Genomic DNA, 27,641 nt, shown 5'->3' on the forward strand with positions numbered 1-27,641 from the left:
CCCCTCCTCTCTCTAAAAACGCGAATAAAAATGTATTTACACACACCCCGGAAAGCAGGCCCGCGGGCAGCTGATAAACAGCCACATCCCCGGCCAGCCCCTTCCCGGGTTACCGGGCGCCCGCTGGCGGGGTGAAGGGGGGCCCTGCCCCCCAGCTCCCGGCTCCGGCTCCCGGGGTCAGCAGCGCCCCGCGAGGCGGGTCCGCCTGGGGCGCCCGGGGAGCCCGCCGCCGGCCGGGGCAGGAATTCTTAGCGCTTTAAACCACCTCCCAGGGGCGCTGCAGCGGTTTGCACTCAGCGGCATTAGCCTCCCATCAGGAAAGCTGTTCCGAAGCGTTTATTTAAAAAAATGACACAATGTGGGACAAGCTTACAAAACGGGGCACAGGTCACCAACAGGACGCACTTCGTGGGGACCAGCCGCCGCCCGGTCACACCTCCTCACCCCAATATAAACTGGAGTCGCTGCTAGTTAAAAATAACACTTTCTAAATAGTAAAATATACAAGAGATTCCTGAGTGTAACAAAAATATCCTGAAAATATGTGGCTGTCTTAAGTACAAAAGAGCAAGTGTTGCGAAGAGCGCGGCTGGGAAGCTCGTCCGGGGCCGGGCAGGGACACCGGCCGCCCGAGGACAGACAGACAGACTCCAGCCAACGGCCGCCGGGGTAACGCTACAGGTTCGCCGACGTGCGCAGCACATGGAACTTCTTCAGGGTCATGCGCACCGAGCCCAGCTCCCGGTTGACCCTCTCCAACCGGTCCTCCAGGGCCTCCTGGGGGGAGAGCATCGTTAGGACTCTGCCTGGGCCAGGTCGCCGTTCCTCACCACCAGATGGGCCTTTCTTTTCCAAAAGAACAGTACACCCGCGAAAGCGGAACCCACACTGACATTCGTACACGCTGCGCCGTGTGGCCCAGCGTCGGCGCCCCACTGCCTTCTGCGCCTGCCCTCCTCGCGCGAGGGCGTGGGGGGCCCAGCCACAGGCACAAGCGCGCGGACGGAGCGCTGGCTCCGCTGAGCCCAGACGGCAGAGGACCCAGACCTCCCACCAGGCAGCGGCCACAGCGCCGCACACAGGACATGGCTTTCTCCTGACAAAAATGTCCAAGTTAAAAAGAAAAACAACATCTGGAGGAGACATTTCCAAGGAAGAGATTTTACAATGAATCAATGTAGCAACTGCGAATGTTAAATAAATAGCACCTGGAATATGTATTTTTCATTTTAGGCACTTCGTTCAGCGTGTACCCCCCATGGTACCCTGACATAAGACTTTAAAATTTCCTCTTTAAAACTTTAGTTATAAAAGGACCCATGTTCCTTATGGCGCAGGTGGTGGACAGGAGGAAGTAACTAACTACTGTCCTCTGCTTGTTTTTCCTGCAGACACGCTCACCACGCTCAAGAGGAAAAATTAAAACGGAATCCAACTCGCTACTTCAAAATGTCTCCCAACTGAACTTGTCTTGTTAGGAAATCTTTTTACAGCATTGGTTTAAATTAAGTGCAACATTCATCGATGTGCCATATTTAACGGAGAACCTTCTAGTAGAAACTTAGGTGGCTTCTAATTTTAGACCCACAAATAAGGCTGCACCAGATACCCTGAAACACGTCTCCTCGCACACACGTGTGAGCACTGCCTGAGGAGTCATTCCCGGGGCGAAGGCGCGAGGCCCACAGGCAGGCAAAGTTCTAGGTTTGGAGGGACGTCAAGCTGGACTCCAGAGAGTCTGTGGCAATTTCTACTCCCCCACCCAGGAACTGTTTTTTAAAAAATACCTGCCAATGTTGATGCCTTTGCTTAAAGGCGTATTGTTTTCACTCATTGCTGAGGCTACTTTTCACCCTCAGCCCCTCTCTGCTGCCGTTTGTCTTCTTGCTGAGCTGAACGAGCTTTGATGCTCAGGGTGGGCAAAAGGAGGTTTAGTTTTCACGTGGAAAACACGGTAAACAATAAATAACAACACGAGCATAAGCTGTTTCACATATCCGCAGCTGTAAACTTCCTTCCGGCCCACCCTGTGTGAACAGACGCCAGTGCCCTTCCAGCCTTACTTTAAGAGCTTACAATCATTCTATGGAAACTCACGAGGCAAACGTTTCTGGCAGATTTAGGGTCAGAGTACCAACGACTCTCCTTCTGCCTTCCCAGTAAATGACTTTAAAAAGAGTTTCACGTGCTGCATCTTACAAATTACTGAATAAAAACTTCCAGAACAGCTAAACCAATAAAACCAAAAAGACTTAAGAGACAGAAAAAAAGAGGAGCTAGGGCTACAGGCCCTGGAGAGAGACAGCGGCTACTTTCTGTCCATCTGTCCTTCTGGGATCACAGTTCAGCCTGGGAATGAACTTTCCCTGAGCTCAGGCCCTGAGAAACCCAAGAGCGGCTGTTAGGTTTAAATGTTGCAGAATTTAAGTGTCCCGTGGCTTCCTGTGTTTTCATTTTCTTTGAAAAGCAGCTGAAAGAGGTGGGAGCACCTGTCACCTGCCCCGCCTCCTGCTGAGCTAAGGGGCCACAGCCCTCTCTCCAGCCAGCCCTGCGCCCAAAGGTCGTGTCTTGGAAACAATGGCGACAACGGGGTCTTCTTGAATGTAAAGGTAAGACCTGTTTTTACACTGAAAGCTGGCCTGAAGTTATAAAATCTACTACAATCCTGCAAAAAGCGTGATTCAAACATCACCCAGCAAACGGGCCCTGACCAGCGCCTGCCTCCCCAGCAGTCAGGCTGTCGCTTCACCTGGTTCAGTCTCGTCTGCAAGGTGACCCGTCCTCCTGCAGAAGGCATGCGGCTCAGGGCGGCCTCGATCTGTCAACACGAAACAGCTCAAATGAAAACGAGAATCTCATTGCTGGGGGGGGGGGGGGGGGTGTGCAGCACAGACCGGAGAGCAGAGGCCCCGCCTGGCATCTGCTTGTCCATCCCGTCCCCACCGAGTCCCTCTGTCCTGACTGCTAACCACAGCTGTGCTCACACACGTGCAGCGTTGGTGTGAAATTCACAGCGACTTCCTGGGTGTGTCTGACTCACTGACTCCCTTCGGACTGGTCCTTAGACATAAGCATAAGTTCAGAAAAAGATTTTAAGATTTTTTTTGTTTTTACCTGGTCTTTTTCCTTTGTAAGCTCATCGAAAAACCGCTCGGTTTCTGCCAGGGTCCTGATTTTGGCGGTATACTCGAAGTCCTGGGCGCGAGGGGCGGGTGTGGACTGACACTGCTCGCAGCTGCCCGGCTCGCCCCTCGCCCAGGCAGGTCGCCCTGGGGCCTTCATTCCACTGGGCAGCAGCTCGGGGGGAGAGCTATTATTTGCATGGGTGTCCGTGGCTTTCTCTGAATATTTTTTTTCTGTCAGAGAGGAAAGAAATTTCTTTTATTTCATATCAAGTTTCCAAATAGCTCGCATACACACTAAATTAACCCAGTGCACTTTCTGGAAATAGCTGCTACAGGGCCAAACGTGTAAGGAGCAACATCAGCCAGTTACTCAGAGCTGTTTCTCCACCGAATCTAAAAGCTTTGCCTCGGTCAGACAATCCTCCCTAAATAAGCCAATGGAGACTTTCTATAAACTTAAATGGCCCGGCCAGTGTGGTTCAGCAGTTGAGCATCGACTACGACCCAGGAGACTGCAGCTGGATTCGCGGTCGGGGCACATGCCCAGGCTTGGTCCCCAGTAGGGGGCGGCCAGGGGCAGCCGATCAATGACTCATCATTGATGTTTCTCTCTCTCCCCCTCTCCCTTCCTCTCTCTGAAATCAACAGACATATTTTTAAAAATACATATACATACAAACTTCAGTGAACTTTAAGTAAATTTAAGGCAAGAAAAAGTTTAATAACTAAACAGACATTGATACCAACACTAAAGAGGTCACTGCCCACATGGCCTCACCTACACTGTCTTATAACTTTATTCCAAACTTAACATATAAATGAAAAAAAGTTAAAAAGTTACCCAAAGTCTAAGTTGCATAAAAACCAGAGTATGAAGTGGAGAGAACCACTGAGCAGCAGGCCCTGGTTTACACGTTAACATCCCTGTACCTCAGTCTCCCAACTCGTCCAAGAGAACACAAGGCGGACGCACCGTGAGCGCTTATTTTTAAAGGCCCTTGGTTACAAAATACGTAAGTAAAGGGAATTTTAACATGATACCAGAAACTAACAAAACGAATGACTAAAGCCAGAACGAATAATGTTGGAGGAAAACATACCTTCCGAGTCATCTAGCGGGAGAAACTGGAGCTGTTTCCTTGGGTTGGTGCGTTGTGACGTAGACACAGGAACAGAATCTAAATCATCCAAAAGTATATCAAATCTATTGAATGAAGCAAGTAACTTGTGAGAAAACACTGTCACCTGGTTTCCCTATCGCCCCTAGAAAGACGAGCTGGCGTCCAGGTAACTCACACACTGATGTTTTTTTTTAGAAAGAAAGCTGGTCATAGAACTTTCTAGAACTGAAATTTAGTGTTTTCTAACACAAATTATAGCGACGTACTAGACTTCCAGCATCCCCCCCACGGCATCGCGTCCGATCTAAGCAGCTAACAGTCAGCAGGGCAGCTATTCTCCCCGCCTTACAGAAGGGGACACTGAGGTCTGCTGCCCGAGTGATTCCTCCAGGGGCCGCGGGGGCTGCTCAGCAGGAGTCAGTGGCCGCCCCCCTCCCAAGTTCACACCGCTGACCACACATCAGTGAGGACACTTCCCAGGAGCCGAGGAAACTGAGACTCAGCGCCAGGGCCACACCAGGACAGCCCAGGTTCTTGTACAAACGGCTCAGAAATGTCCCTGTGCCATTAACCTACTCAGGAATCATCGTCTACACCCCGAGCTAGAAGGAAGGGCTCTGAGACGGTGTTTGCGCTGAGCAGCGGGCAGTTCACAGTCACAGACTGTCCTCATTTATTACAGCGGTTTTGTCTTTAGTATGACGCTCACTGACACGATTTACATCCAGAGTTCCCATTAACTGGAAAATTAATGACAGCTACGGGCACAAGTTGACATTTAAAAAAATAAAATCGGTAATATATGTGTTTTATGCTATAATTTTAGAGAACTTACCGAATCGGACTGCTTTCGGTTTTGCTCAGCAGGTGGCTAAACCCTGGGGACAAGTTTTCTTTAGGGGACCGCTTTGGACTGTACGCCACAGCCACTGGCGTTAACATGATCTCTCTCTTCGCTACAGGAGAAAACGAGAGGAAACATTTCCTTCTGTATGATCCACGTTATATTTCAGTTCTTTTTTCTAACTTTCGAAGAAATTACAACTTCATTGTAAAACTTTCTGAAAGATAAATGAGAGTGTAAAAGATAAAAATGAAATAATCCCTAACCCTGACATCTGGAGGGAACCAGGCCAACATTTTACACAGCAGACTGTAGCTCCGGCTCTAGCTCAAAACTGGTTTTTCAGGATTTTAGAAGCAGACTGGAAATAAGACGCAATGCCAGAGCCCGCGAGCGCTCCTGTAAGTACAGTCGAACAGGACTCGCCCCAGCTTTTGTGAACGTGAAAATCGAGGACATGGAATCCAGCGTCTAAATGTTAAACATCCCTGTCATCAGCTAAAGAGAAAGGCAGCTGGTGCCGAGTAACCTTTGGTAAGTATATGCAAGGAATGTCTCTTCGCAGGCGAACTTAATGTTTGCACAATGTTCAATTAATGGTTGGCTACTCTCTCAAAAACTGTGCAGGGGTATTAGTGGCAAAAATTTGCTGGACACACAAAAAATCTCACTCAATAAGCTGATCACTTTTTCAGCTAGTCACAGTATCCGTATAGCCAGACAATGTGACTCTCAGAAAAGGTCCCATTCAGGGGCCCTGAGTCAGAGGGAGCGTGAGGGGGACAGGAAGGGTCCCTGTGCTCGCCGAGGGTGCTCCTCTGCTCCGGGCGGGGTGAAGCCTGGCTCTTACTTGGAGTGCCTGACTTGCGGTTGGAAGGCGGTAAAGACGAGGACCTCTGCGCGGTGGAGCTGAACCTCCGGGGTCTCTGCTGGGTGCACTTCTCTGGGGACCGACTCGCACCGACGGGCACTTCAGGTTGCTGAGGATTTGCTAATTCTGAGACAAATGTAAAAAAAAAATCAAATAAGACAGCCAGCTTCGGTCGTCCGCCTTGTTAACAGGTGGCCACACCAGTGAGCAGCCCTTCGCCGTCGGCTGATGACGACTTGTGAACGCACGTTACAGACGAAAAATGTGGGAGTTTATGATGCGTTTGGTCTGGTTCTGTTTACAAGCCAAGGTGATTTTTTTCAAGAGTTTATTTTTGGAAAGCAGGTCACTCATTTATTTACGAGGAGATACGGCTTTGGATGCTACACCGGAGACGTCACTGACGTGATGAGCAGGCCCGAGCGAGCGAGCAGAGAGGAAGCACCAGGAGCAGCGGCAGGTCCCTGGACCAGGAGAACCAGCCTTGAAGATGCCCTTGCCCCTCTGCTGGGCGCTTGGGCACCACGAGGGGAGCAGGTATGCCCCCGCCCACTATGACCACCAGGCGTCTGCCACAGCTTTCTGATGTAAGGAAACCTGATGCAGAAACTCGCCACATATCCTGAGAACCCCACAGAAACCTCTAATAATCAGAACATAATGCGTAATCTTCTCTTACAAAAGGTACGTGTTAAGCCATGACTGTGATAAACTATTCGCTGGGGGACACGGTTACCTATGAAATGGGACTGAAGCAGCAGTAAACCAAAGTAGCCTTTCAGCCGTCGGGGGGATCCCACTGCACAGAAGGTAACGCGGTCGGGGAAGGGAGTGCACCTGTCTCTCCACATCCATGTTAAACAGTAAAATACTTACTATTCGAAGTGTCCTCTTTCTCGGTCTGCGTGCCCCAGTGTTTAAACACTTTTTCTCCCTCGAGTTCCTTTAGAGCTCTCACAATCGGCGAGTCGGACGCTCTTTGTTTCGTTACCAGGAAGTTTGCTGGTGAACTTCCGGGCGCAGACTCCTCCTCAGAAGGATGGAACCTTCAACAGCAATCGCAATTCACACAGTGCTATGGACTGAATACCCCACCCCCCGCCCCATTCACATGTGGAAGCCTCAATTCTAGTGTGATGGTATCTGGAGGTGGGGCCTTTGGGAGTTGACTGAGTTTAGATGAGATCAAGAAGGTGAGGCCCCCACGATGGGATTAGTGCCCTAATAAAAAAGAGAGAAAATCTCTCTCTCTCTCCCTCTGTTCCCCCCCCCAGAGGAAAAGACCAGTGAGGACACAGCCAGGAGGAGGCCCTCACCAAGAACCCAACCCTGCTGGCACCTGACCTCAGACCTCCCCCTGCAGAAGGGTAGGAAAGAGACCTTGGATGCGTAAGCCCCTGGTCTACAGTGACTGGCTGCAGCAGCCGAGCTAGATGCGCAGGTCACTGGGATGGTGAGGGAGAAACAGGAGAGCTGACAGTTACGCTCTGCAGTGAATGTGTGCTTCACAATGCAAATAAGACGGAACCTGCACGTCACAGCCCAGTGCTTCCCGGTCCGTCTCACATCCCAGCACAAAGGAAATGCTCCCTGTATATGGTGCAGGGTATGAGAGGACCCACATCCTATCTTAACCCCCATGGGTGGCACACCCGGTGCCAAGAGCACAAGCAGGGAAGCTCTGCGCAGTTACAAAAGTGAACTGTCCGGAGAGCATTAGTCTTTCAAAGTAAAATAAAAATCAGGTCCTTAAACTGAACATGTTGAGGAAACAAGGAGATGGCTCTTTATATAAAGGCAACTGGGATCTCTAGGCAAACAGCAGCCCTAAGCACGAACTTTGACAGACATCTCACCCGGGGAGGCAGGTCTCCTCCCGCCGGTCCCGGTCCACCGTCCTGTCCTGCCCGTCCAGGGGCTGCCCCGTGAAGATCGAGTACTCGGCCCCGGGGATCAGCCACTTCCGCCGGCTGACATCCGAGGTGGCCAGTGTGCTGTGGGGATGAGGGGTGCTCTGGGCGTTACGAGGTTTGTGCTTTGAAAGGTACTTACTCGCACAGAAATAAAAACCGCAGACAGCAATCACTTTAGATCTACGAATTCTACGTCGTGGTTTCAACACTGAACTGCACAGTCATTTCACGCTCTGCGATGTGATCATTCCCGAACCTGCCGAGACTCAGGGGCTCCCACACCCCCAGTTCTGCACCCCCCCGGCCAGCCCCCAGCACCAGCTCAGGGCAGGAGGGGAGGGAAGGGGACAGGATTCTCTGCCCAGCCCACACCCGCCGCTGCCAGTCACACTCTGCCACTGAGCACTCGAAACGTGGCTACTGAGACTGAAGAACCCATTTCTAAATGTTTCTTAATTTTAACGAATAACCAGTCACTGGCTGGACTTTGGAGCCGTCTCCTTTTCTTCCCCCTCTCTGCCCCTGCACCGGGAAGGCCACACCCGGGAGCCCTGGGCCTCGCCGAGGACCTGGCGCCGCTCCTCCTCCAGCCAGCGCCTCGGCCTGGCGACTGCACGGCCTCCCCTCCCAGAGCCCTCGCTCCCGCAGCTGGGGGGTGCCACACAATCTCTCCCCACCTCAGCGGGACACCCAGCGCTGCGGGCAGCAGACCTTCCTGTAACCGGTGACCATCTCCTGCCCCCTCCTCCGGCCACTCTGCCCGGCCTGCCGCCCGAGATAACGTAACCCTCGTGGCACCTGAGCGAGAACTGACACCAGGAGCCACCCCTGCCTGCCGCCCCGCTCCCCGCACGGCCCCCCTCCAGGCACGTCTCTCCCACCGATTTTCACTTTAAGCCCAGTCACTCCTTCTCAGCCTTCAACTTAGAAAATGCAGGCTCCTCGGACAGGCACCCGCCCGCACTCAGTTTTAACAAACGGTGCCGGCTTGCCCGGCTTGTTAGTGACTGAAACAAAGGAGCGCTGGGGGCTTGTTCCATAGGTTACGTCAGGGCGCAGCGCGGAGGGCGCTTCCCTGCCTCGGGCGCCCACGCCCACAGCCCCGCACGCCCCCGCCTCCAGCCACCTCCCCAGAAAGGCCCCAGCCCAGCCTCAGCCTTCCCGTCCTCTCAACGTTCAACTTCAGTGGCTTATATGATTTTTCTTTAAATAATTCCCTATGTTCCACCAAGTCGGACTGACAAAGACCTAGAAAAACTTTCTCGTTGGACGACGACGACTCAGGTTGACGGTTACAATGTAACAAGGCCATGGTCTGCTCAGTAACACTCGTCACTTCCACCAAAACCATACAGACCGATTCTACCAGGGAAGACCCGTCTTCTGGAAATGCACCATCGAGGCGGCGCTGAGACGCCAGCAAAGCTAACAGTGAGGAACCAGGCAGCAGGGTCCAAGCAGCCGGTGACAACCCGCCTCACAGGCCTTCCCGCCGACGTGGGACTAAAACGCCGCGACTTTTAGGCTACACGCCCTCCTGAGATGTCTCAGCCCAGTGGCCTTATTTTTACAGATAGTAAAACCAGGCTCCCCAAAATTACGTGATTTGCCTGAGGTCATGCAGCTGGACAGCCAGAAAACAGAAACACCCCCACTCTCCTCACCCCCAACCCGACGCCACCATCCCGCCCTCCGAGAACTGCCTCGCTCCGCAGCAGAGCTTTCGCGACACCTGCTAATGGGATGTTTTCACACATCTAACTCTGTCGTGACACTCAGCCCTGACGTTCCTGTGATTCACACAGATGAGCCTCTGAGTTCGGGAGAAGGCGCACCCGTTTCTAGCTTTGCAGGGATGGCACAGAAGGACTTACTTGGCACGCGAGGGCCTCGCTGGAGCTCTGGAACTATGCCGGAGACTTAACATGTTCTCGTGCTCCACCTGCTTAACCTGGGCTTCGAGTTTGGAGATTGTTCTGGTTCAAAGCAGTGAGATAAAAGTAAATATGTTGCAATAAATTTAAACATACAGCTCGACTACAAATTACTCATTTAACAGACCCTTCTAGAGAAGGGGAGACAAAGGGGCTGCAGCCCTAAACCTTCTCACCATCAGGCCCCACCATGAACCTGAGAAAGCCGACCAGGCCCAGGGAGGGCAGGTCGAAAGACAAGTGCGCTAACCCCTGCAGACTGAAGGGCCTCGGGTTCGATTCCAGCCAAGGTCACGGGGCTTGTGCAAGAGGCAACCAATCTACGTGTCTGTCTGTCTCCCCCCTTCCACACTCTCTAAAAATCAAAGGAAAAAATATCCTCGGGTAAGAATAAAAAAAATCAAATGTATTCCTGTGTTGGGGACATTAGGGTAAAATCTAATCTCAAAGGGCTTTAAAACCCTCAGGAAAAACGTTCTTTTCATTACGCTCAGTAGACACACATGTAAGTGCGGACAGAACGTGCCCCGGAGCCCGTCACAAGACGACACACTTACCTTTTCAAGTCAGAGATCTGAGTCTGCGCATCGAGCAATCTGTTCTCTGTCGTATTTAACGTGTCCTTTGGAAAAAATGGAAATGCTCAGGGAACTGAAGATAAGCATTCAAATGCAGCCCTTTTACTTAAAAATGCAAAACACACAGCTAACCTAAGGCTGACCAGAGAGCTACAGAGAAAATCACGATGCTCAGTCCGTGTGCACCAACCAGCGCCCGGCATCACCGTGGGTCTGAGTGTGAAGGGTGCTTCCCAAACCCAGTTCTGGCTGAGTTCACACACGATGGGCAAGTTTAAGCCCACAGAGTCAATGCTTCGAAAACAAAACTTCACATTTAAATGGCGCCAGTGACTTGCATCTGTATGGACTCCTACTCTTCTAAAAATTTCAACTCATCTCAAATGCAACGGCCATTCAATAAACATTTGTTAAATGAACAAATCCACCTGCCTGTGAGTTACAGGGGGAGAGATCTAAAAACGAGCCCACTGGCAGGGAGAGGAAACACGAGTGGTTGGTGACAGCAGCCGTGTGGGGCGGGGGGCTCAGAGCCCCTGGTCTGGGGTCTGCCGCTCCGGCCCCCACCGCAAGCTCAGCACATGAAGGGTGACCCGCTCTCACCTTCACTCTCTCGTGCTCTTTTCCAAGGGACTCGTATTCTCCTAAAAGCTGCAGAAAAAACAAAGAATCGCACCACAGAATCAGACATCGTAACATCAGCCGAAGGATACTCTGCAAAACAACTGCCCACGCTCTTCAAAAAAGACCCACCTCTCCCCGTGGGAAGGGAACCTAGCTCAGCTACGGCAAAGCTAGTAAAACACGCAGTGGAAGGAGCCACAGAGCCTGGGCAGCACCCAGTCACCCCGCCGAGCACGTGCCCAGCGGTCGCCGTCACTTACGTCTTGAAACATCTTGTGCTCCTGCTTCAGCCTGGTGTCCTTGTCGCTGGAGAGCCTGTACGTGTGCTCCAGGGCCTCCTCCACGTCCTGCAGCCGCGACTTCAGCCGGAGGAGGGTGCCGTCCTTCTCCTTGTCGCTCGCTCGCATCTCCTCGATCCGGTCCTGCAGAGCCTTGGAGGCACTGCTGGCGGCGCTGAGGCGCTCTCGGAAATCACTCTGCAGACGGGCCAGGTAACCGGCTGTTTACAACGAGCAGGTGCAGCCCGGCCAGCGTGGCTCGCGGCCGAGCGCCGTCCCGCAGAGCAAAACAAATGGTTGTGGGTTCAATCCCTGGTCGGGCGCGTATGGAAGACAACCGACCAACGTCTCTCTCTCCCGTCAATGTCTCTCTCTCCCTCGGTGAGGACTGAAAACGACACTAGAACAACAGGAAATACTCACCACTTCTCTTTCCAGCAGGTTGTTCTTATTTTCAAGCGTCCTCACACGGCTGGTGGCTTCACTCAGAGCACCGTCCAGCTGGCTGCATCTAAGCCCATAATGGAAGTGAGACAACTAGAAGGTCAGGTCCCTCCCCGGCAAGTGCTCTGAGCCTCTCTCCCCCGTGTGCCTACAGTTGCTTTAACAGGATAATTGCTCCCACGGGTTCATGAGCGACTGGGTAGGAAAACGGCTGAGACCTGCCCCAGGACATTAGTCATCGACGTCTCACTGGAGAACCCATGTGGCACCAATCCGCCCGGCATCTGACATCTGACACACACAAAGCTGCTCAACTGTTTCAGGATTTTGCCCACATGAACCAGCTGTCAGTTACTAGTATAGTCTAAGAGGCTGGTTCAAATCTGTACAAATACTTAGGCAAACATGTTTTCAGTGTTAAAATGTTCACACCTGAAGCACAGGACTTTAAAGTGTTTTATCATCACGATATATTATACTTGGGGGAAAATAGTATCTCCAAATTGGAGAAACACTGACAGCTAAATTATACTTTTTAATTGCAGTTAAACGTTAAGTTCTACCTGTCCACAAGAATCTGATTGGTCTTCTTCCAGTCTTCAACTGCAGACATTTCTTTTGCCTCCAGTTTCTGTTTCAAGCTGGTTATTTCTGACTCGTAATAAGCCCGAAGGTCGGCTATGTGCCGGGCGTGCTTTTCCTTCAGGTTCTGCCGGATGCTGTCGGGGGGAGTAAAAGGTTTATTAGGAACCATGGCCTCATCTCTAACCCCAAAGAGCAACTAGGAACAGTCCTTCTATGCAAAGAAAATGCAGCCTTTCCTTTGCACACTCAGGAAATAGATTAATACACAAGTTGAACACTAATAAAGAGGAAAAAGACACGGATTACTTAATTTTTTGATGATCTACCTTAAAAATGCTCTCTCTCTCCTTAAAAATATTTTTGTTGATTTCAGAGAAAGGAAGGGAGAGGGAGAGAAACATCAATGATGCAAGAGAGTCACTGATTGGCTGCCTCCTGCACGCCCCCCACCGGGGATCGAGCCCACAACCGGGTCATGTGCCCTGGCTGGGAACTGAACCGTGACCTCCTGGATCCCAGGTCAAGGCTCAACCGCTGAGCCACCCGGCTGGACCTATCTCTTTTTAACTTACTAAGCAACACCGAAGTTCAAAAGAAATCACTTTCATCATTTAAGCAGACACCACAGGGAATGGAGTAAGAGACACACAGCGGCTGAAATACATACTTAGACAGCAGCCCGGGGTCTTCCAGGGAAGCCAAGGAAACGCACTCTGGGCCGCCGCTGGCTGTCCCTGGGAGCTGGGACTGACCGAACGAGGCTGCAGTTACCACGACAGAGCCCTCCTCCACCGTGCTGACCGAGGTGTCGTTGCAGGTCACAGTATAGACCGAGGGGAATGTGGAGCTGGTCCTGCTCCCGCTGGGGGAGACGGGGCTCTTCCAGGAGGCCCCTGTTGACGCTTTCGCATCTGAGGGGCATTTTGGGAACCCAGACAGCTGGGAAGGGACATTACTTGCTTGTGAGAACGAATCAATATCAGAGTGAGCAGACACACTGGGCTCCGGGACTGAGTCCGGCGAGGAGAGCCTGTCCTGCAGGACGTTCAGAAAGCCAGGCGGCTGGGCCCCTGAAACCGGCCCACCCGGCCTCCTGTGTAACGTTGGGTCGAGAGTCAGCACCTGGAAAGGAGAGACGGCCGCGTGTTCCCCACTGCGCGGGGCTGGTGCTGGGGTGCGCAGCCGCAGGCCTCCTGGGGAGAGGGAGCGAAGGCCAGGCGGGCGGGCGCAGCCCCACGCCCCCCGCAGGGCGGCGGCCACGTTACCTCGGGCGGGTGCTCCAGGCTGCAGGCAGGCGCGAGATCCCTCTCTGGTAACTGCTTGGTCTCCCTCTGCTTTTTATGATAAATGTCCTTCAGTGACGGGAGCCTCATCTCACTGCTAGTGTTGGACTTAAAGACACAAAACACAATCATTTCAGTGGTATCAGCAACAACGAAAAAGTTGACTGATATCACGATCAGCACCATAAAGAGATTTTAAAAAGGCTTTAAGTAAACGGAGACTTTGGGCTGTAGATTTATAGTAAAAGTTTAGAGGTCAAAACCTGTAATAACAAGTGTCCCTCACAATGAGAATGTTTTCATATCCCTCACAATAAATACTAAGGGAGTTATTTGAACCTAATTATTTAGCAGCCTAGATATTTTCAAAGAATAAAATCCTTGGTAGCCCCCTACTCAAAATAAGGACCAGGTTTTGAGACAAGACTTCAGAACGAGGGGATGAAGCTGGCAGGACACTGCCCCAGATCAACTTCCTGCGGCTCGGGGACGGCTGTCGAGAGGTGCGGTCCCTTACCTGTGTGGCCACGTTTACCTCAAGAGCTGGCAGACAGGGAGAAAGTGTGTCTACAGCCTGACATCCAGGCCCCCGCTACGCTGGAAATACTGCAACTCGGTCTACGCTCCAAGTGGTAAAACTCTGGGTTTAAATTACTTCAAGGTGGGAGCTGCTGTGGGTGTGACAAGGGACCACTTAACCTTGTTAATAACCCGTGGACCTTCTGTCAGGTGAGGTTACAGGTTCCACGAGGGACACACTGAAAGAACACAGTCATCACTCAGCTCTAACCTAGGTCCCATTTCCAGACCCAGCGCGGGCGGCAGGCACCATGAATTAGTGTTTCTAAATCAACCCTAGAACTAGCTTGCAAATAAGACAATCCATTATATTTATGTGGGTGTATCAAAGGCATTAATTTGTCAAATGTAAACCCTTAAAATTCCCCATAATCCTGTTTTAAAACTTTACGTTTTCTATACCAACAACCCAGAGGCCCTGTTCAAGCCTCGAGGCCAGGGACCAGCAGCAGCGCTCCAGCTCCAGCTCCAGCTCCAGCTCCAGCCCTGGCCCTGGCTCCAGCCTCGGGACCCCTGCCCAGTGGCCTGGGCAAGTGAAGTTATTTACTTAGAACTCCGGGTGGAACAGCCACCACGTGTCCCCACTTTGGTGACTCCCTTTCCCTTCATAGTGTAACATCTCTGAAACAAGGCCTCTTGTAGTTTCTGGCATCTTGCAGCTACTTCAGTCAAGTGACAGTTGTGACGTGTCTGTCTCTGCCTGCTCGTGAGCAACCACCAGAGCCATCAAGACTGGCCACAGGAGTCCTGAGGCGGCGCTGGAACTGCTGAGAGCCGCTACGTAAGGGACGGGGAGCGGACCTGCTTAGCAACACTGCCCCCCCGCCATCGGGGAGTGGGAAGTGGGCCAGCCCCGCACAGCTGCCCAGCGTGGCACCAGGGCCCTTCATCGCCTTTAAAGAAACGCCAGGTCACCACCGAGAGCCGTGTGGGAGCCAGAACCCAGCACTGGGATGGAGGAGGGTGAGCCTCTCAGGTGAAGAGGTTTGAACGAATGTATTTCACCTACATTTTCCTTCCTAAGTATGAGCTTTATACAACAGAAACCTGTGCTTAGTTACAAGCTCTTTCTGTAAAAAAGAACAGAAATTCTCAGTGATAAATAAGCGAGCACGCATCAGTCGAGCTGGTCATCTTTCTCTTGGTAGCCGATGAGGCAGGAAGCCCTGAAACGGGCGGCACCTGAGTCACACACACAGTGTTAACTGCTGACGCCGCAGATCAGGCACCACAGGGAGCCTGGGAGCACAAAGCCCGCTGGCCTCCCAGCCCTGGTGTCTGCAGGTCTGCTGCACCCCGTCTGCCCGCCCCTCGGGCTCAGCTCTCCTGGTCACTTCCGTCGTCTCTCTCCCTCTCCCTCTCATCACCTGATCGAAACACAGAAGTGAGGCGTGTACCTCAATGTGCACATATTGGAGAGTTTTATTTCTTTGCTCTGAAATGTTTACATTTCTCACTCAAAATTAACCTGCCAATTAAACTGCTCAGCATGAGAATACAGATGGGTTGGGGGGGTGATGGGGTGGAAAACCCAAGCAGGTCCGAGAGCAGGGGAAGTGTATATGTGGACCCTCTGCACGTAAAATAGCAGGCACAGAACCTCGTTTAACTTCACAAAGCACTCACTGGGCTTCCCCCCACACACCTGAGGATATTTTTTCAATTGCTTTTCAGAGAGAGTGGAAGGGAGAGAGACACAGAAACACCGATGTGAGACACATCGATTGGCTGCCTCCTGCACACACCCCAACCACTGGGGCCGGGGATCGAGCCTGCAACCGAGGTACGTGCCCTTGGCCAGAATCAAACCTGAGACCCTCAGTCCACAGGCCGATGCTCCAACCACTGAGGCAAACCAGCCAGGGCTCAATGGGCTTTTTAAAAATATATATTTTTACTGATTTCAGAGAGGAAGGGAGAGGGAGAAAGAGAAACATCAATGATGAGAGTCACTGATCGGCTGCCTTCTGCACACCCCCCCCCCCGGGGATCGAGCCGGAAACCCAGGCATGTGCCCTGACCGGGAAGTGAACTGCGATCTCCTGGATCCTAGGTCGATGCTCAACAGCTGAGCCACGCCCGGCCTCACTGGGCTCTTTAAATCCCACTTCTAAATAACCTCCCTGAGATCACACAGGCGAAGAGAGAGACAGACTCTGAGAGCAGGTGCCTATGGTTTAACCCCATGCTTTCTTCTCTGCGTCAGAAATAGAAAAGTATAGACCATGTACTGAAATGGAGGACTTGCCTGCCCTGTGACAGCGCAAACCCACAGGTCGTGTCCGACTTACCTGGCTGGCCGACACGCGGGTGGAAGACAGGGACGCCTCGGGCAGCGGGTGGTACAGGTCCTTCTCCTCCAGCTTCCAGTAGGTCAGGCCTGAGCACAGCACAGAGGACAGAGAACAGAAGTGTTTCTACAACAACTTATTTCTACCTAAAGAAAGCGAAATGCGGAAGTGACTGGTCTTTGCCCATCTGAATAGGAAAAGGTTCACATAAGTGCCTTCCCATGGAAGAGCCTGTCACAGTCCAAACATTTAAAACTGAAATATGACAAGTCAAGATCAGCTAGCATCATTTTAAAAAAAAGTCTTTATGAATAGTACAGATCTCATGATCAACGTAAAGAATTCAATAACTACAGTATTTATGGAGCGTTTACTGTGCCAGGCGAGGGGGGACCCGAACAATCAGAAAATCACACAATATGTGAAGTTAGAGGCTGGGAGGCACTCGGCTGGAAACATTTAAGAACTGGACAGAAGAGAACATGTAATGGGAGGTGGGCAGGTACTCTTTCTGAACAGGTCAGGGCTGGCCTTCTGCGAGGTAACAGTTAAGCAGGAGCTGGCCATTTTAGCCACATGTGAGGCAGATCCCATGGGGGGCACATTCCAAGTGCAAGCAGCAGCCCAGGCAAAAGCCCTAACCTGAGAGCCTATCTGGCAAGTGTGGCCAACAGCCCCCGAGAAGCAGGGACGGGAGAGCAGCAGGGCGTGAGCCAGAGCCACCCCGCCGGACTCCTGTCACTCCAGGGAGGCGGAACCCGAGTCTGAGCCGAGGAGTCACATGGCCTGACTCATCTCTAAAAGGAGCAGCTGGCTCTGTTTGAAGCACAGATGGAAAGGTGAGCCCGGGAGGCTGGTTAGAAGTTGCAGGAGCCCAGGTGACAGATGACGGGCTCTATTACGCTGACAGCGTGAAGGTGGTTGGAGTCGGGCACTCTTCAGGAGCAAAGCTAACTCATCCCGGTGAACTGGATGTGGAGTGTGGACAGGGAGCCCCTGTGTCCGACCATCAGAACTAAAATGAGGCTCCCACGGAGTGGAGAACGGCTCGCAGAGGGCTTGCGTCTCATTCCCTGTGCGGCACCTGAGATGCACCGAGATGATCCTGCAGCTGCCTGAAGCCTGCAGACTCACATCCTCTCTCCCGACGGCATCCGGACACCAGGGGAGGGGCTGACAGCTGCCACGGCCACTCGTGGAGCCTGACAGACACCACTCTACCCACTGCCCTGAGCCTCACCCGCGGGAAATGCAGTTGTTATTATTTTTAAAAAAGAAAAAATACTCTTTAAAAATGTAAGTCTCGTACCTGCTCCGGAATCGGGCATCCAAAAACTGGGACTTTCATCTGGTTTGCTGAGGTAAAAAGCACGAGGCGGTGTAGCAGCGGCGAACTCCAACTCCGACTGCAATTCAAGAGGGACACTGTGAGGACAGCCCAACACCCTCAGGCACACGGCCGACCCTGGGACCCAGGGCCAAGGCCAGGCTCGGAGGAGGCCGCGGGCCCTCTGGTTACAAGGATGCAAAACAGCGGGAACTATCAGTAAGTCTTTTCCTGGGTAATTCACAAAAGTTAACTGGGGTTTTCTGTGGAGCTGGGAGGAGAAAACCGGGAGCAGGTGTTATCAACGAGTTTGGAATGAAATGCATTTCTAATTTGCCATCTACTTCCCAAAGAAATGTGAGGTGCCTAGGATCAAAGTCCTTTGGTACAAAAATTAATATAAGAGCTATAATAATTCATTTTATCATTCAAACTACAATAAATCAAGCCAACTCTGAAAACCACAAACAATAATTAACGTGAACTTTAAATAGCAGACTCCGTCTTACATACAAACAATTGGTTATAGACTCAGAAAAGGCTCAGAACGCTGGCTCATTAATTCTAATAAGAATTCTGAGCCAGTCTCTCCTTACGGTCTCTGGCGTTGTCACAGAAATCTGTGTTTCCAGATAGAAATGTGAGAAGGTTATTTTAACCTGAAAGTTTCTTAGTCCCACCACCATCAAACTTCCACCCGGTTAAGCCACTGCAGCTGCAGCCTGGGCTCACACGTGGCCCCTGCACAGGCAGAGCCCACCGAGGAGGGGCCGTCACCCGGGCCCCGGGGGAGGCTGAGCGTCTTCTCCTCACTGAGAAATTCCTATGTCATCTCCGGCCTCCTCTGAAACGCCCACCTGGTCGCATTTCTGACCAGTCAGTACGTAACAGACGAAGTGAAAGCCCTTCCCAGGAAGCTGGCTGAGCCTCGCCCTCACTGGAAAGCCACCAGAGTCTGCAGCCGGGGGAGTGGTAACATCAGGTCTGTCCCAGCCCGGGGAAACAAAGACAGACTTGAGCTTTGGACAATCCTTATGCGAAACAACACCCAACTTCAAGATGCGCCTCAAAAGAGCTGCACCGACATTCTGCCTTTTCTTTTGCATGGTCAGTTTGTTCCACTGACAGCTCTGCCTTTTGGCGGCACAAGGGGGTGGAAACAGTGGCTGGCTCTAAGTCCTGGTTCTTTCCAGAAATCAACACTCATGAGGGAGGAAATACTAGAAAAAATGAACTGAATTGCAAAGGCCCTAATTATGTTTCTACTGCAAATGTCACATTTAACCCAAGAGTAATTCATTTAGTTGTTTAAAAAACCCTCAAATAATTTGTGCTACTACTGAGCTGTGAGACGTAGTAGTGAGTATGTGAAGGCTTTCAGATCCTGTGTATAAAAATGGTGGCATCTGGACAGCTCTGAATTTATAACCCAAGTTATAAGACATTAAATGTTTAAATCCTCTGTGGCCCTTTTGCTAACATAGTAACTGCTTTCGTTAGATTTATGGATATTGATACGTTTTAAGAATCTCTAAAGCCCCGTGACCTGAATTACCAGGAAACAGCATTGTCCAGTATAATATGTTGAAATTGGAAAGTCGGGTTTTTTCCAAACTTTAGAAGCTGGCCCCGTCTGATTGGATGAAATGCAGTCACGTGATGTGTCGCCTACCTTCTCCGCAGGCGCTCTCTGGGGCCGCTCGCCTCCATGCGTGGGTCTGGGGCGTCCCTCCTCCGCGTGAGCTCCCTTTGGGTGGTTTTGCTTCAGCTTCTGGGCCCATGACGTTATCGCTTTACTACTCAGAGAGAGAAAACCGACATGGCTCCTCAGAGGCTGCCCTTCCCGCGGGAAACCAACGCACGCCCCCGCTGTGTCCGTGCAAAGGGCTTTGCGTTGTTTTCTAAGAGCAAAGACAGGATGGACACTTACGGGTTCACCTACATTTCTCCTTCCAGTTTCTCGCTACCAAAGGCAAAGTGAACCGAGAGACCGACAGGGACTAACAACACACAGGGACTGGAGCAGAGCCACACAGGGACCCTCGAGCTCCAAATCTCCCCACAGTGAGGACAGGTTGATTTGCATGGACTGGTAACTACCCTGTCTGCGCACAAGGCTGCTGTTGCTATGGCTCCAAACCTCACTTCAGAGGGCACATTTCAGAGACACAGAACTGGAAATTCAAGAGAAACTACACACTTTCAAATGATTTTTTGTTTTACAAACATTCAGCTACAGTGTCCTTCACTAAAAACTCCCTGGATCAATCAAAATGTCCTTAAACTTACAGATCTCTTCTTATATATAAAAAACACAATTAAGCATGCTTACGTATACTTTTTTATAAAATATAAAGTTTACTTGAGCCAATCAGAGGACATGCCTAGAGCAAGATCTCAACAGACTGAGAAAAACGCTTCTTGCTTGTGTATAATTTTTTATTTCCAATCATACGAACGTGTGGCAAAATCCCACTCCTGACACGGTCCCATTCTGTCATTTTCAGCAAGTTTCTAGTGACTAGAAAACCTACAAGATACCGTATTTTTCTGGCCAGGCCTCCTTTCCACCTTAAGAGTTTGTCTAATAGCATCACAAACGGGGAAGACATCAGATGTCATTAGGATATAACGTGCTTTGTTTATTTCAACGCCCGCAGGTACTAAACGAAAGACGTCGGTAAAACTGATAAATGCTCAAACACACCTCCTTCTATTACAGTCCAACCAAAAGGAGCTTTATTTACTAGATTCAAAGTGTAACAAACACGTAAACTCCCCCACAAATGCTGCAGAAACCCTGCTTACCTGTTTGCTTTCCCACTGTATACTTCCGAAATCTGACTCTCACCAAGAAAACTGTGTTCAAATTCTGCAGGGAAAACGGGAATCTGTTCCTTTAGGGAGGCACCGAGCTCTTCGGGAGAGTGGAAGAAGAAACGCTTGTATTTTCCTCTGTCCACGAGGGCCGAGTCCTGCACCGCGGGCGCCCCACACTGCCCCGCAGAGGCCTCTGCGGGCTCCCTGAAGTCCTGGGGGCCCTTGGGCGTGTAGGTGTTTAACTCTGAGACGCAGAAGGTGCCGTAGCCGCTGCTCACGGAGCTGCTGTCCATGGTGCAGTCAGGCTGGGACGGGGCCGTGTCCTGCTGCGTCTCGGGCTCCTTAGACTTCGGGTAGCTGAGAACAGACTCATTTCTGTCACTGTTTTCCGAAAAGAAACCCATCTGCCTTCCAGGAGAGATGTGTTTGCTTAAAGAGCTTGTGTGGCACGAAGCCCGCGCAGCATTACTGCTCTGTAACTTGACCAGGTTTTTTATCTCCTCCTGTATCCGCTGAAAAGAAAGTTACAGGTTTGGGTAAGAAAGTGTATCAACACCACATTTTATACATGGTATGAAAACAGTGTTCAAAGTATGCGATATGACTGTGAAGATGACATGAACGCTGTGCTTTAGTTTGCAAACAAAGTTGATATAAAGTCTCAGTTGGCTCTGCAAACCTCAGGGCTAAGGAGCCCGGGAGGGGGACTCACCTGGACCTGCGTGTGGAACTGCGCCTGCTGGGCAGCGATCTGCTCCTGGCACTGCGTCTCCACCAGGCTGAAGAGCTGCAACCACCTGGCCTAGTGGATACACGGGATTTTAGGTGAAGATCATTTCTAATCTAGCATTTCACAGAAAAATCCCTCCAGTGGGAAAGGGCCTTTTTTAAAATACATTTTTAATGTAAAATCTGTAAGCTGAATTAGTTATAAAACCGTATTTAATGCGCAAACACCGTTTTCAAACGGCCTCCTAACGATGTCCACCGCCACTGCGGATGGAGCAACGGGGAGGCGGCCCTGCCCTCGTCGCAGGTTCCTCCTCCTTTCCTCGAAACGGCCAACGATTTTCTTAAACACTGACTTACACATCTTAAAACAAGAAATCGTTTGGTGTTTTGAGATTTTAGCCCCTAATTCATTTTTTCTTAAAGTAAAAATGCCTTCTGAAAGCCGGGTGAGAGTTTAAAGCACTGCAGGGGGAGAGACGGGAGCCCAGGAGCTGGCTGTGACCCTCACGGCCTCCTTCGGTGGGACATCCTGACCCTCACGAGCGGTCGGTGCCTGAAGGCGGCGGGGCGAGGGGCCAGGGGCCAGGGGCGAGGGGCGAGGGGCCAGGGGCGAGGGGCCAGGGGCGAGGGGCGAGGGGCCAGGGGCGAGGGGCGAGGGACCAGGGGCGAGGGGCGAGGGGCGAGGGGCCAGGGGCGAGGGACCAGGGGCCAGGGGCGAGGGGCGAGGGGCGAGGGGCCAGGGGCGAGGGGCGAGGGGCGAGGGACCAGGGGCCAGGGGCGAGGGGCGAGGGGCGAGGGGCCAGGGGCGAGGGGCGAGGGGCGCGGACTCTGCAGAGACCCGCTTCCCGAGGGCGGCCGTGCTCCAGGAGGCGGCACAGGTGCAACCCCGCGGCCCCTCTCCCACCACGCACCGGCCGGGCCGCACCACTGGCTCCTGCACCCCAGCCCCCCCCCCCCGCAGCACACAGCTCGCTAGCCGGGGAAAGTCTATTGCGGGCATTAGTCTATGAAGCAAAAAGATTTTAAACCCTCACCCAAGGGTCTGTTTACTGACTGGAGGGGGAGGGAGGAGACGGAACCGCCAACCTGCTGCCTCCCGGATGTGACCAGGACCGAACCTGAACCCTTTCGGTGCTCGGGATGGGCTCCAGCCCCGAGCCCCTGCCAGGGCGAGGCAAGGTCTATACACACAAGTGTTCCCTGCACGAGGTCCCACATCAGGAGCCAGCCTGCGGACCACTGCCCTGAGCTCAGCATCCCCAACACACCCACCGCAGCCCCGCCTGGTAAGGCGCTAAGTCAACAGAGGCCTTCATTTACGTCTTCTGAATGCTCTCATTTAGGTTTTTCAAAATGAGGACAATTCCGTGAGTCACTTAAAACATGGGGATCAATAACAGTATTAATAATTTCGGGTTCCTCTGAAGAGACGTTTCAGTCCACACTGAAGGTATCACTCAGTGGCAGGTCTAATCACGAATATCCTGACGTGCTTCCAACCACCCGCTCCGTCCGCCCCGTCTCGTCCCCAGTTAAGCCCTCGGCACCGTCCTTCAGCAGCCACGCGCTCCAGGATATAAACTCCTAAGAGGTTAGAGCTGAGTAGAGGCACGTTTAAAGCTATTTTAAAATCCCCAAAACAAAACAAAGCTGGGTACCTGACGGCTCCTCCAGAGTTGCGAATCAGTGCCCGCCCGGCTCGGCAGCTCCTGCATCAAAGGGGCGAGGGCTCCAGCTGCGCCTCGGCTTGCGGACGCTCTGGTCTTCCCTGAGAAAGAGGACACCCCGTTTGTACTAAGGTGGGGACTACTTCTGTTGAAACACAAATAATTCAGATGGTTTCCTTCGTTCCACCAGAGTGTTGAATAATTCAGCAGCCCAAGATTTAGCAGCGCAGAACAAAACCACTGACACTTAATCCGTCTTAATGGCACCACATTTGTTGCAAATCTGATCCCACGTTTGCCCGCAAAAGAAAAACAGCAGTAAAGAGACAGAGAGCATTTAATTTTTTTTAAAGAACACGACAGAAAGGCCTTTTTCAGGAGTGAGAGGCCACTCGGAAGTAGCGGCAGAAAATAAAAGTTTCTGCTGAACAATCAGCAGCAGCACCCCGGCCTCTCTGAGCCGAGTTACTGCAGGACGGGTGAGGTGGCCCCTGAGCACAGCCCTTCATTGTCCTGGGGCTCTGTCCCGCCACCCACGGTGACGGCGGGGTCGGGTTGCCTGGGTCCCTCTAATTTGGCCTGATAAGCTGATGCTTAACTTCGCACATCTTTGAATAAAAGTCGAGCCAAGCACATCAGCAGCCAGTATTCAGGACGAATTGCTCCTACTCAGTGTGTACAGTGCCGGCTCCCTCCAGGACTGCCTTTCCCAGCCGGAATCGAGTTTATTTCAGATGTTTCATGAAAACACCAACAGCACAATGAAGGGCGATAACATGTATTTACATCCCAATCACTGAAAGGCCACTTTTGTTTCTTCACTGATACTGTTTCACGAAGAATTTGTGAGAGAGAGGACACCAATGAAAACACCAGCCAACCAGATCAGGGTCAGAGAAAATATGAGTAAAAATTCCAGGGGCAGGAGGACAGTGTGTGTCACCCGTCAGGGGTGTATGTTAATCCAGCTTAAATTTGGCAGGTTCAGCTGCAGGCACAGCGAAAGGGAGGCGAGTTCCGTCCCATAATTTTCATTAGAAAGGCACTTAGGTTCCCGCCGGCAAATCCAGCACCGGGTTCTAAAGGGGCTTCTCCTAGTAACGGGCTTCCGAGGGGCCACCGGGCGATACAGGAAACAGCGCGGCCCACGTTCGGCAGTGGGTCAGGTTCCCACGCAGACGGCCCTTCCGGGCCACTTCCCACGCCAGGTTTTTCCTTGCACCCTACTTGAAGTCATGCTTCCTCCTATTGTGTGTAAAGGCCCGACTGCTGCTTTCCCTTTACCCCGACAGCTTTTTACAGTTGGCCTCCTCTAAGAGTCCCTGCTGCCTCTTCGCTGTTTTTCAGCTACTGTAAATTGAGACACCAAGTAAGCAAGCTTGTCAGACTATGTACACAATCAGAGTAAACCGGCTCTGATTAAAAACAAGCCAGATGTGGGGTAGTTTTAAAAAAAAAATGCATAAAATGCATTGTTTGACAGCATCTATTTTGTGGACTCTGTCTGGGTTTTTTTGTTTGTTTTTTTCTTACTTCCTAGTATTCAACCTTAATTGCTACATCCAGATTGGTGAGCTATTTCTGCATTATTAAGCATTATTGGTCTTAAAAATGCAAAAACAATATTTAGGCAACTAAATTTTAAAGATGTTCTTGTAATTTACTAAAAACGGAAAAAGTATAAAGCACGCTACAACTAGCAACAACTTTTTCACACTGTTCCCCATACAAAAGTACATTCCACTGGCAGAAATAAAAAATGTGGGAGGGCTGAAATTATACTTATCTGTCCCCAACAGTTCCTGATCATAGTTTGTTTTGTTTTTTAAAAAATGCAAATCAGTAACTATGACATTATTTGGACAAACTGGTAATCTACACAAATAAATTTATTTTGATTTGTTAATACATTTAAAAAAATCTATCCCTTTCTTACCTATTAATATTTAAGTTCAGTCCAAGAGAGTAGGGAGAATTTTTTAGATCAGATCCTACAGAAGACGGAGTTTTTTGTAAGTGCTTCACCAAGTCAAAGTCCTCCATGGTGTAGAAAGTGTTAGGCTCTCTCACTGGTAAGTGTAGGTTCTTTCACTGTCTGAAGAAACTGGGTCCGAGTCATCTTCAGGTGCTTCCTCGTCTACCGGCATTTTCAGGTGCTAACATTCAGAACTGAGATATCCTAAGCTCCCAAGGGTCTGAAAACGAATAGGGGGAAAAATACTACTAAAAAGCCACTAAACCTAGCAACTGTCTCTTTGTGACTTTGGAAACCTTGATCCTTTTATATGAGTCTACATTAAGGAGAGTAACATCATTCCCAACAGCCAAAATGCAGAAACCACCCAAATGTCCATCAACTGCTGAATGGATCAACAAATGTGGTGCATCCACATAAAGGAATCTCTCTCAGCCATAAAAAGGAATGAAGTACTAAAAAATAGGAATGAAGTACTGACACACTCTACAAGTAGCTAAACTTGTTACAATGTGGCTGAACTCGCTACAATGTGAACACTGAAAACATGCTAACAAGCTCAGTAAAAGACCACACATTGTATGATTCCATTTACACAAACTATCCAGAATAGTCAAATCTACAGAGACAGAAAGTAGATGAATGTTTGCCAGGAGCTGGGGAACGGAGAGAATGGGAGTGACCAAAAGGGGTATGGGGTGTCTTTTTGGGGTGATGAGAAGTTCTGGAATTAGACAGTGGTGATGGTTGCACAACTCTGTGAACACACCAAAACCCACGAGCTGTAATGTACACTTTAAAAGAATGAATGGTGTGTGAGTTATATCTCAATAAAAATCTGTGATTTGCAAAATAGCATCGTCTTTTCCAGGTAACATTTCAGAATTGTGTGTGTTTAATAATCAAGGTTCCAGACACAATGCTACTAGGAAACAACCGGAATATTTACATGCCTTGTCCATTTGTTTAATAACTTCTACCCAGTATCCATGCTTGCTGGTTTACACAGTGACTAGGTAAACAGGAACTGCTTAGGATTTAACTTGGTATTGAAAACAGCCCGTTAAACGGTTCCCGGTGGTGGTTTCCCACCGGCTGGAAGTGGAAGGGATGCATGTTGCATACACAGCCTTTTGTGCTCTGTGCACCCATTACTTCTTTAAAAATAAACTATCTGCCAGACCAATTGAAACTGAACTGACCCTGGGTATATGGAAGCAAATGGGTGATAACAGGTCAAACAATATGCCTCCTTCTTAGGAAACTCATGTATTTAAAAAAAAAAAAAGGCAAGGAAAAAGAAAATCTTGCTGCTTACAAAATGGAAAGTCTGGGAAGTGAAAGGAGAGGGAAATTATCTAGTATTCTGGCTCCTCTAGGTTCCCACTTCCTAGGGCCAGGTTTTTACAAAGCACAGCCTCAGACACATCATCTCATAAAGGAACCACGTCCTTTGGGGACAGGTGTGGAAGCCAAGGGCAGGTAACCGGACCTAACTCAATGCATTTCTCCCCAGTGGCTCCGGCCCAGCACCAGCGACAAACGGGGTATTGACAACATCAGGGGCTGCCCCCTCCAGCTGGCAGCGAGAATACCTGGATTCATATCACCTGGCTCTTCTACGCGAAAAAAAACACCGAGCTCTCTAGGGACGGGGCCCTGCAACCCATCTATTCTCTCCCGGCTGAGATCATCCGGATGCAGCAGATCCAGGAGGAAAACCACTTTCAATGCAGTGATGCTTCTGCATCAGGAGGAGGGGTGTTGAGGGCAGGGAAACGGGATGGGGGGCGATATACAGTGCAAAAAAAAAATTAAGAAAACTTCATGGAGAATAGATAGAAAAAACAGAGACAGTGTTATATTTCTAAGCAACAAAATATGATGCTTTTGGTCTCCCTGACCCCTAGCAAAAAAAAAAAAAAAGGAGCTGGGGGAGGGGGGGAAGCGAGCCCCTGAACGGGGTCTGCTGCTCATTTATAAAAGTCACCATGCACCATGCAGATCAGCTTTGCGGGAAGCCCGAGGGGGAGGAAGGGGCGCCTGCAGAGAGGTTTGCGGGCCAGACCCCACTGGCTGGGGCGGGCAGGCCGGAGGGAGAAGCCGCCGGAACGCAGGGAGGCCCCGTCCCACCAGCTGCTCCCGAGACCCTAAAGTGAGCACCAGGAGCGCCTCCGGGCGAAAAAGAGGAAGCCCACCAGCCCCCCGCCCCTCGGGGAGAGGCGCGCCGCGATTGGGCCGCGCGGGTGTCACTCAAGGGCACCGACGCTAGAAAAGGCACCGGGCCGCAGGCGGGGCCCCCACACGCCCGAGGGCGGCGAGGGGCCCGCGTCGCGCGGCCGCCGTCCTCTCCCGCCCCGGGGCCCCAGCACACTCAGGGCTCCTCCAAGGCCGTGTCTCGCTAAGTCTCGTCCCCCATCCACCCCCCCGAGACCTGCAGCTCCCCGCGAGCGGGCGGGCGGGCGGCCGCTTACCTGGCCGCCGACTCAACTCAGGGTCGGGCGGGCGAGCCGCCTCTCGCGACCGTTAAACTTAAGGGAGCGTGCGCGCGCCCGGCGCCTCGCCCGCGATTGGCTGTTCGGCGCGAGGGGGGCGGAGACGACCCAGGGGCTGCGCGCGCCGCGACCTCCCCCTGCCTTTCCCTTCCCTT

General features: G+C 51.4%; 1 protein-coding gene across 6 annotated transcripts; it reads right to left on the reverse strand.

Moving 5' to 3' along the window:
- Nucleotides 1-284: 284 nt before the first annotated feature.
- Nucleotides 285-27,558, reverse strand: MPHOSPH9 (M-phase phosphoprotein 9). Of its 6 annotated transcripts, none has more exons than XM_081123676.1 (24): nt 27,466-27,558; nt 24,953-25,211; nt 23,008-23,117; nt 21,330-21,419; nt 20,606-21,129; nt 19,470-19,593; nt 17,780-17,876; nt 16,471-16,559; nt 13,583-13,708; nt 12,985-13,439; nt 12,296-12,451; nt 11,712-11,799; nt 11,271-11,486; nt 10,990-11,037; nt 10,366-10,430; nt 9,749-9,850; nt 7,818-7,955; nt 6,838-7,007; nt 5,941-6,087; nt 5,082-5,202; nt 4,226-4,329; nt 3,115-3,356; nt 2,750-2,818; nt 285-777 (listed from the first exon to the last, which is right to left on the reverse strand). In XM_081123676.1, exons 3-24 carry the CDS (start codon nt 23,062-23,064, stop codon nt 676-678), a joined length of 3,330 nt encoding a protein of 1,109 aa, XP_080979802.1. In that variant the 5' UTR covers nt 23,065-23,117; nt 24,953-25,211; nt 27,466-27,558; the 3' UTR covers nt 285-675. The 6 variants fall into 6 exon arrangements, with proteins under 6 accessions (XP_080979802.1, XP_080979801.1, XP_080979803.1 ...); XM_081123675.1 differs by having other exon boundaries at nt 23,008-23,161; nt 27,466-27,554; XM_081123677.1 differs by lacking the exon at nt 24,953-25,211 and having other exon boundaries at nt 27,466-27,553.
- Nucleotides 27,559-27,641: the final 83 nt, after the last annotated feature.

The sequence above is a fragment of the Miniopterus schreibersii genome, assembly GCF_964146895.1.
Source record: "Miniopterus schreibersii genome assembly, chromosome: 20".
Taxonomy (NCBI): Eukaryota; Metazoa; Chordata; class Mammalia; order Chiroptera; family Miniopteridae; genus Miniopterus; species Miniopterus schreibersii.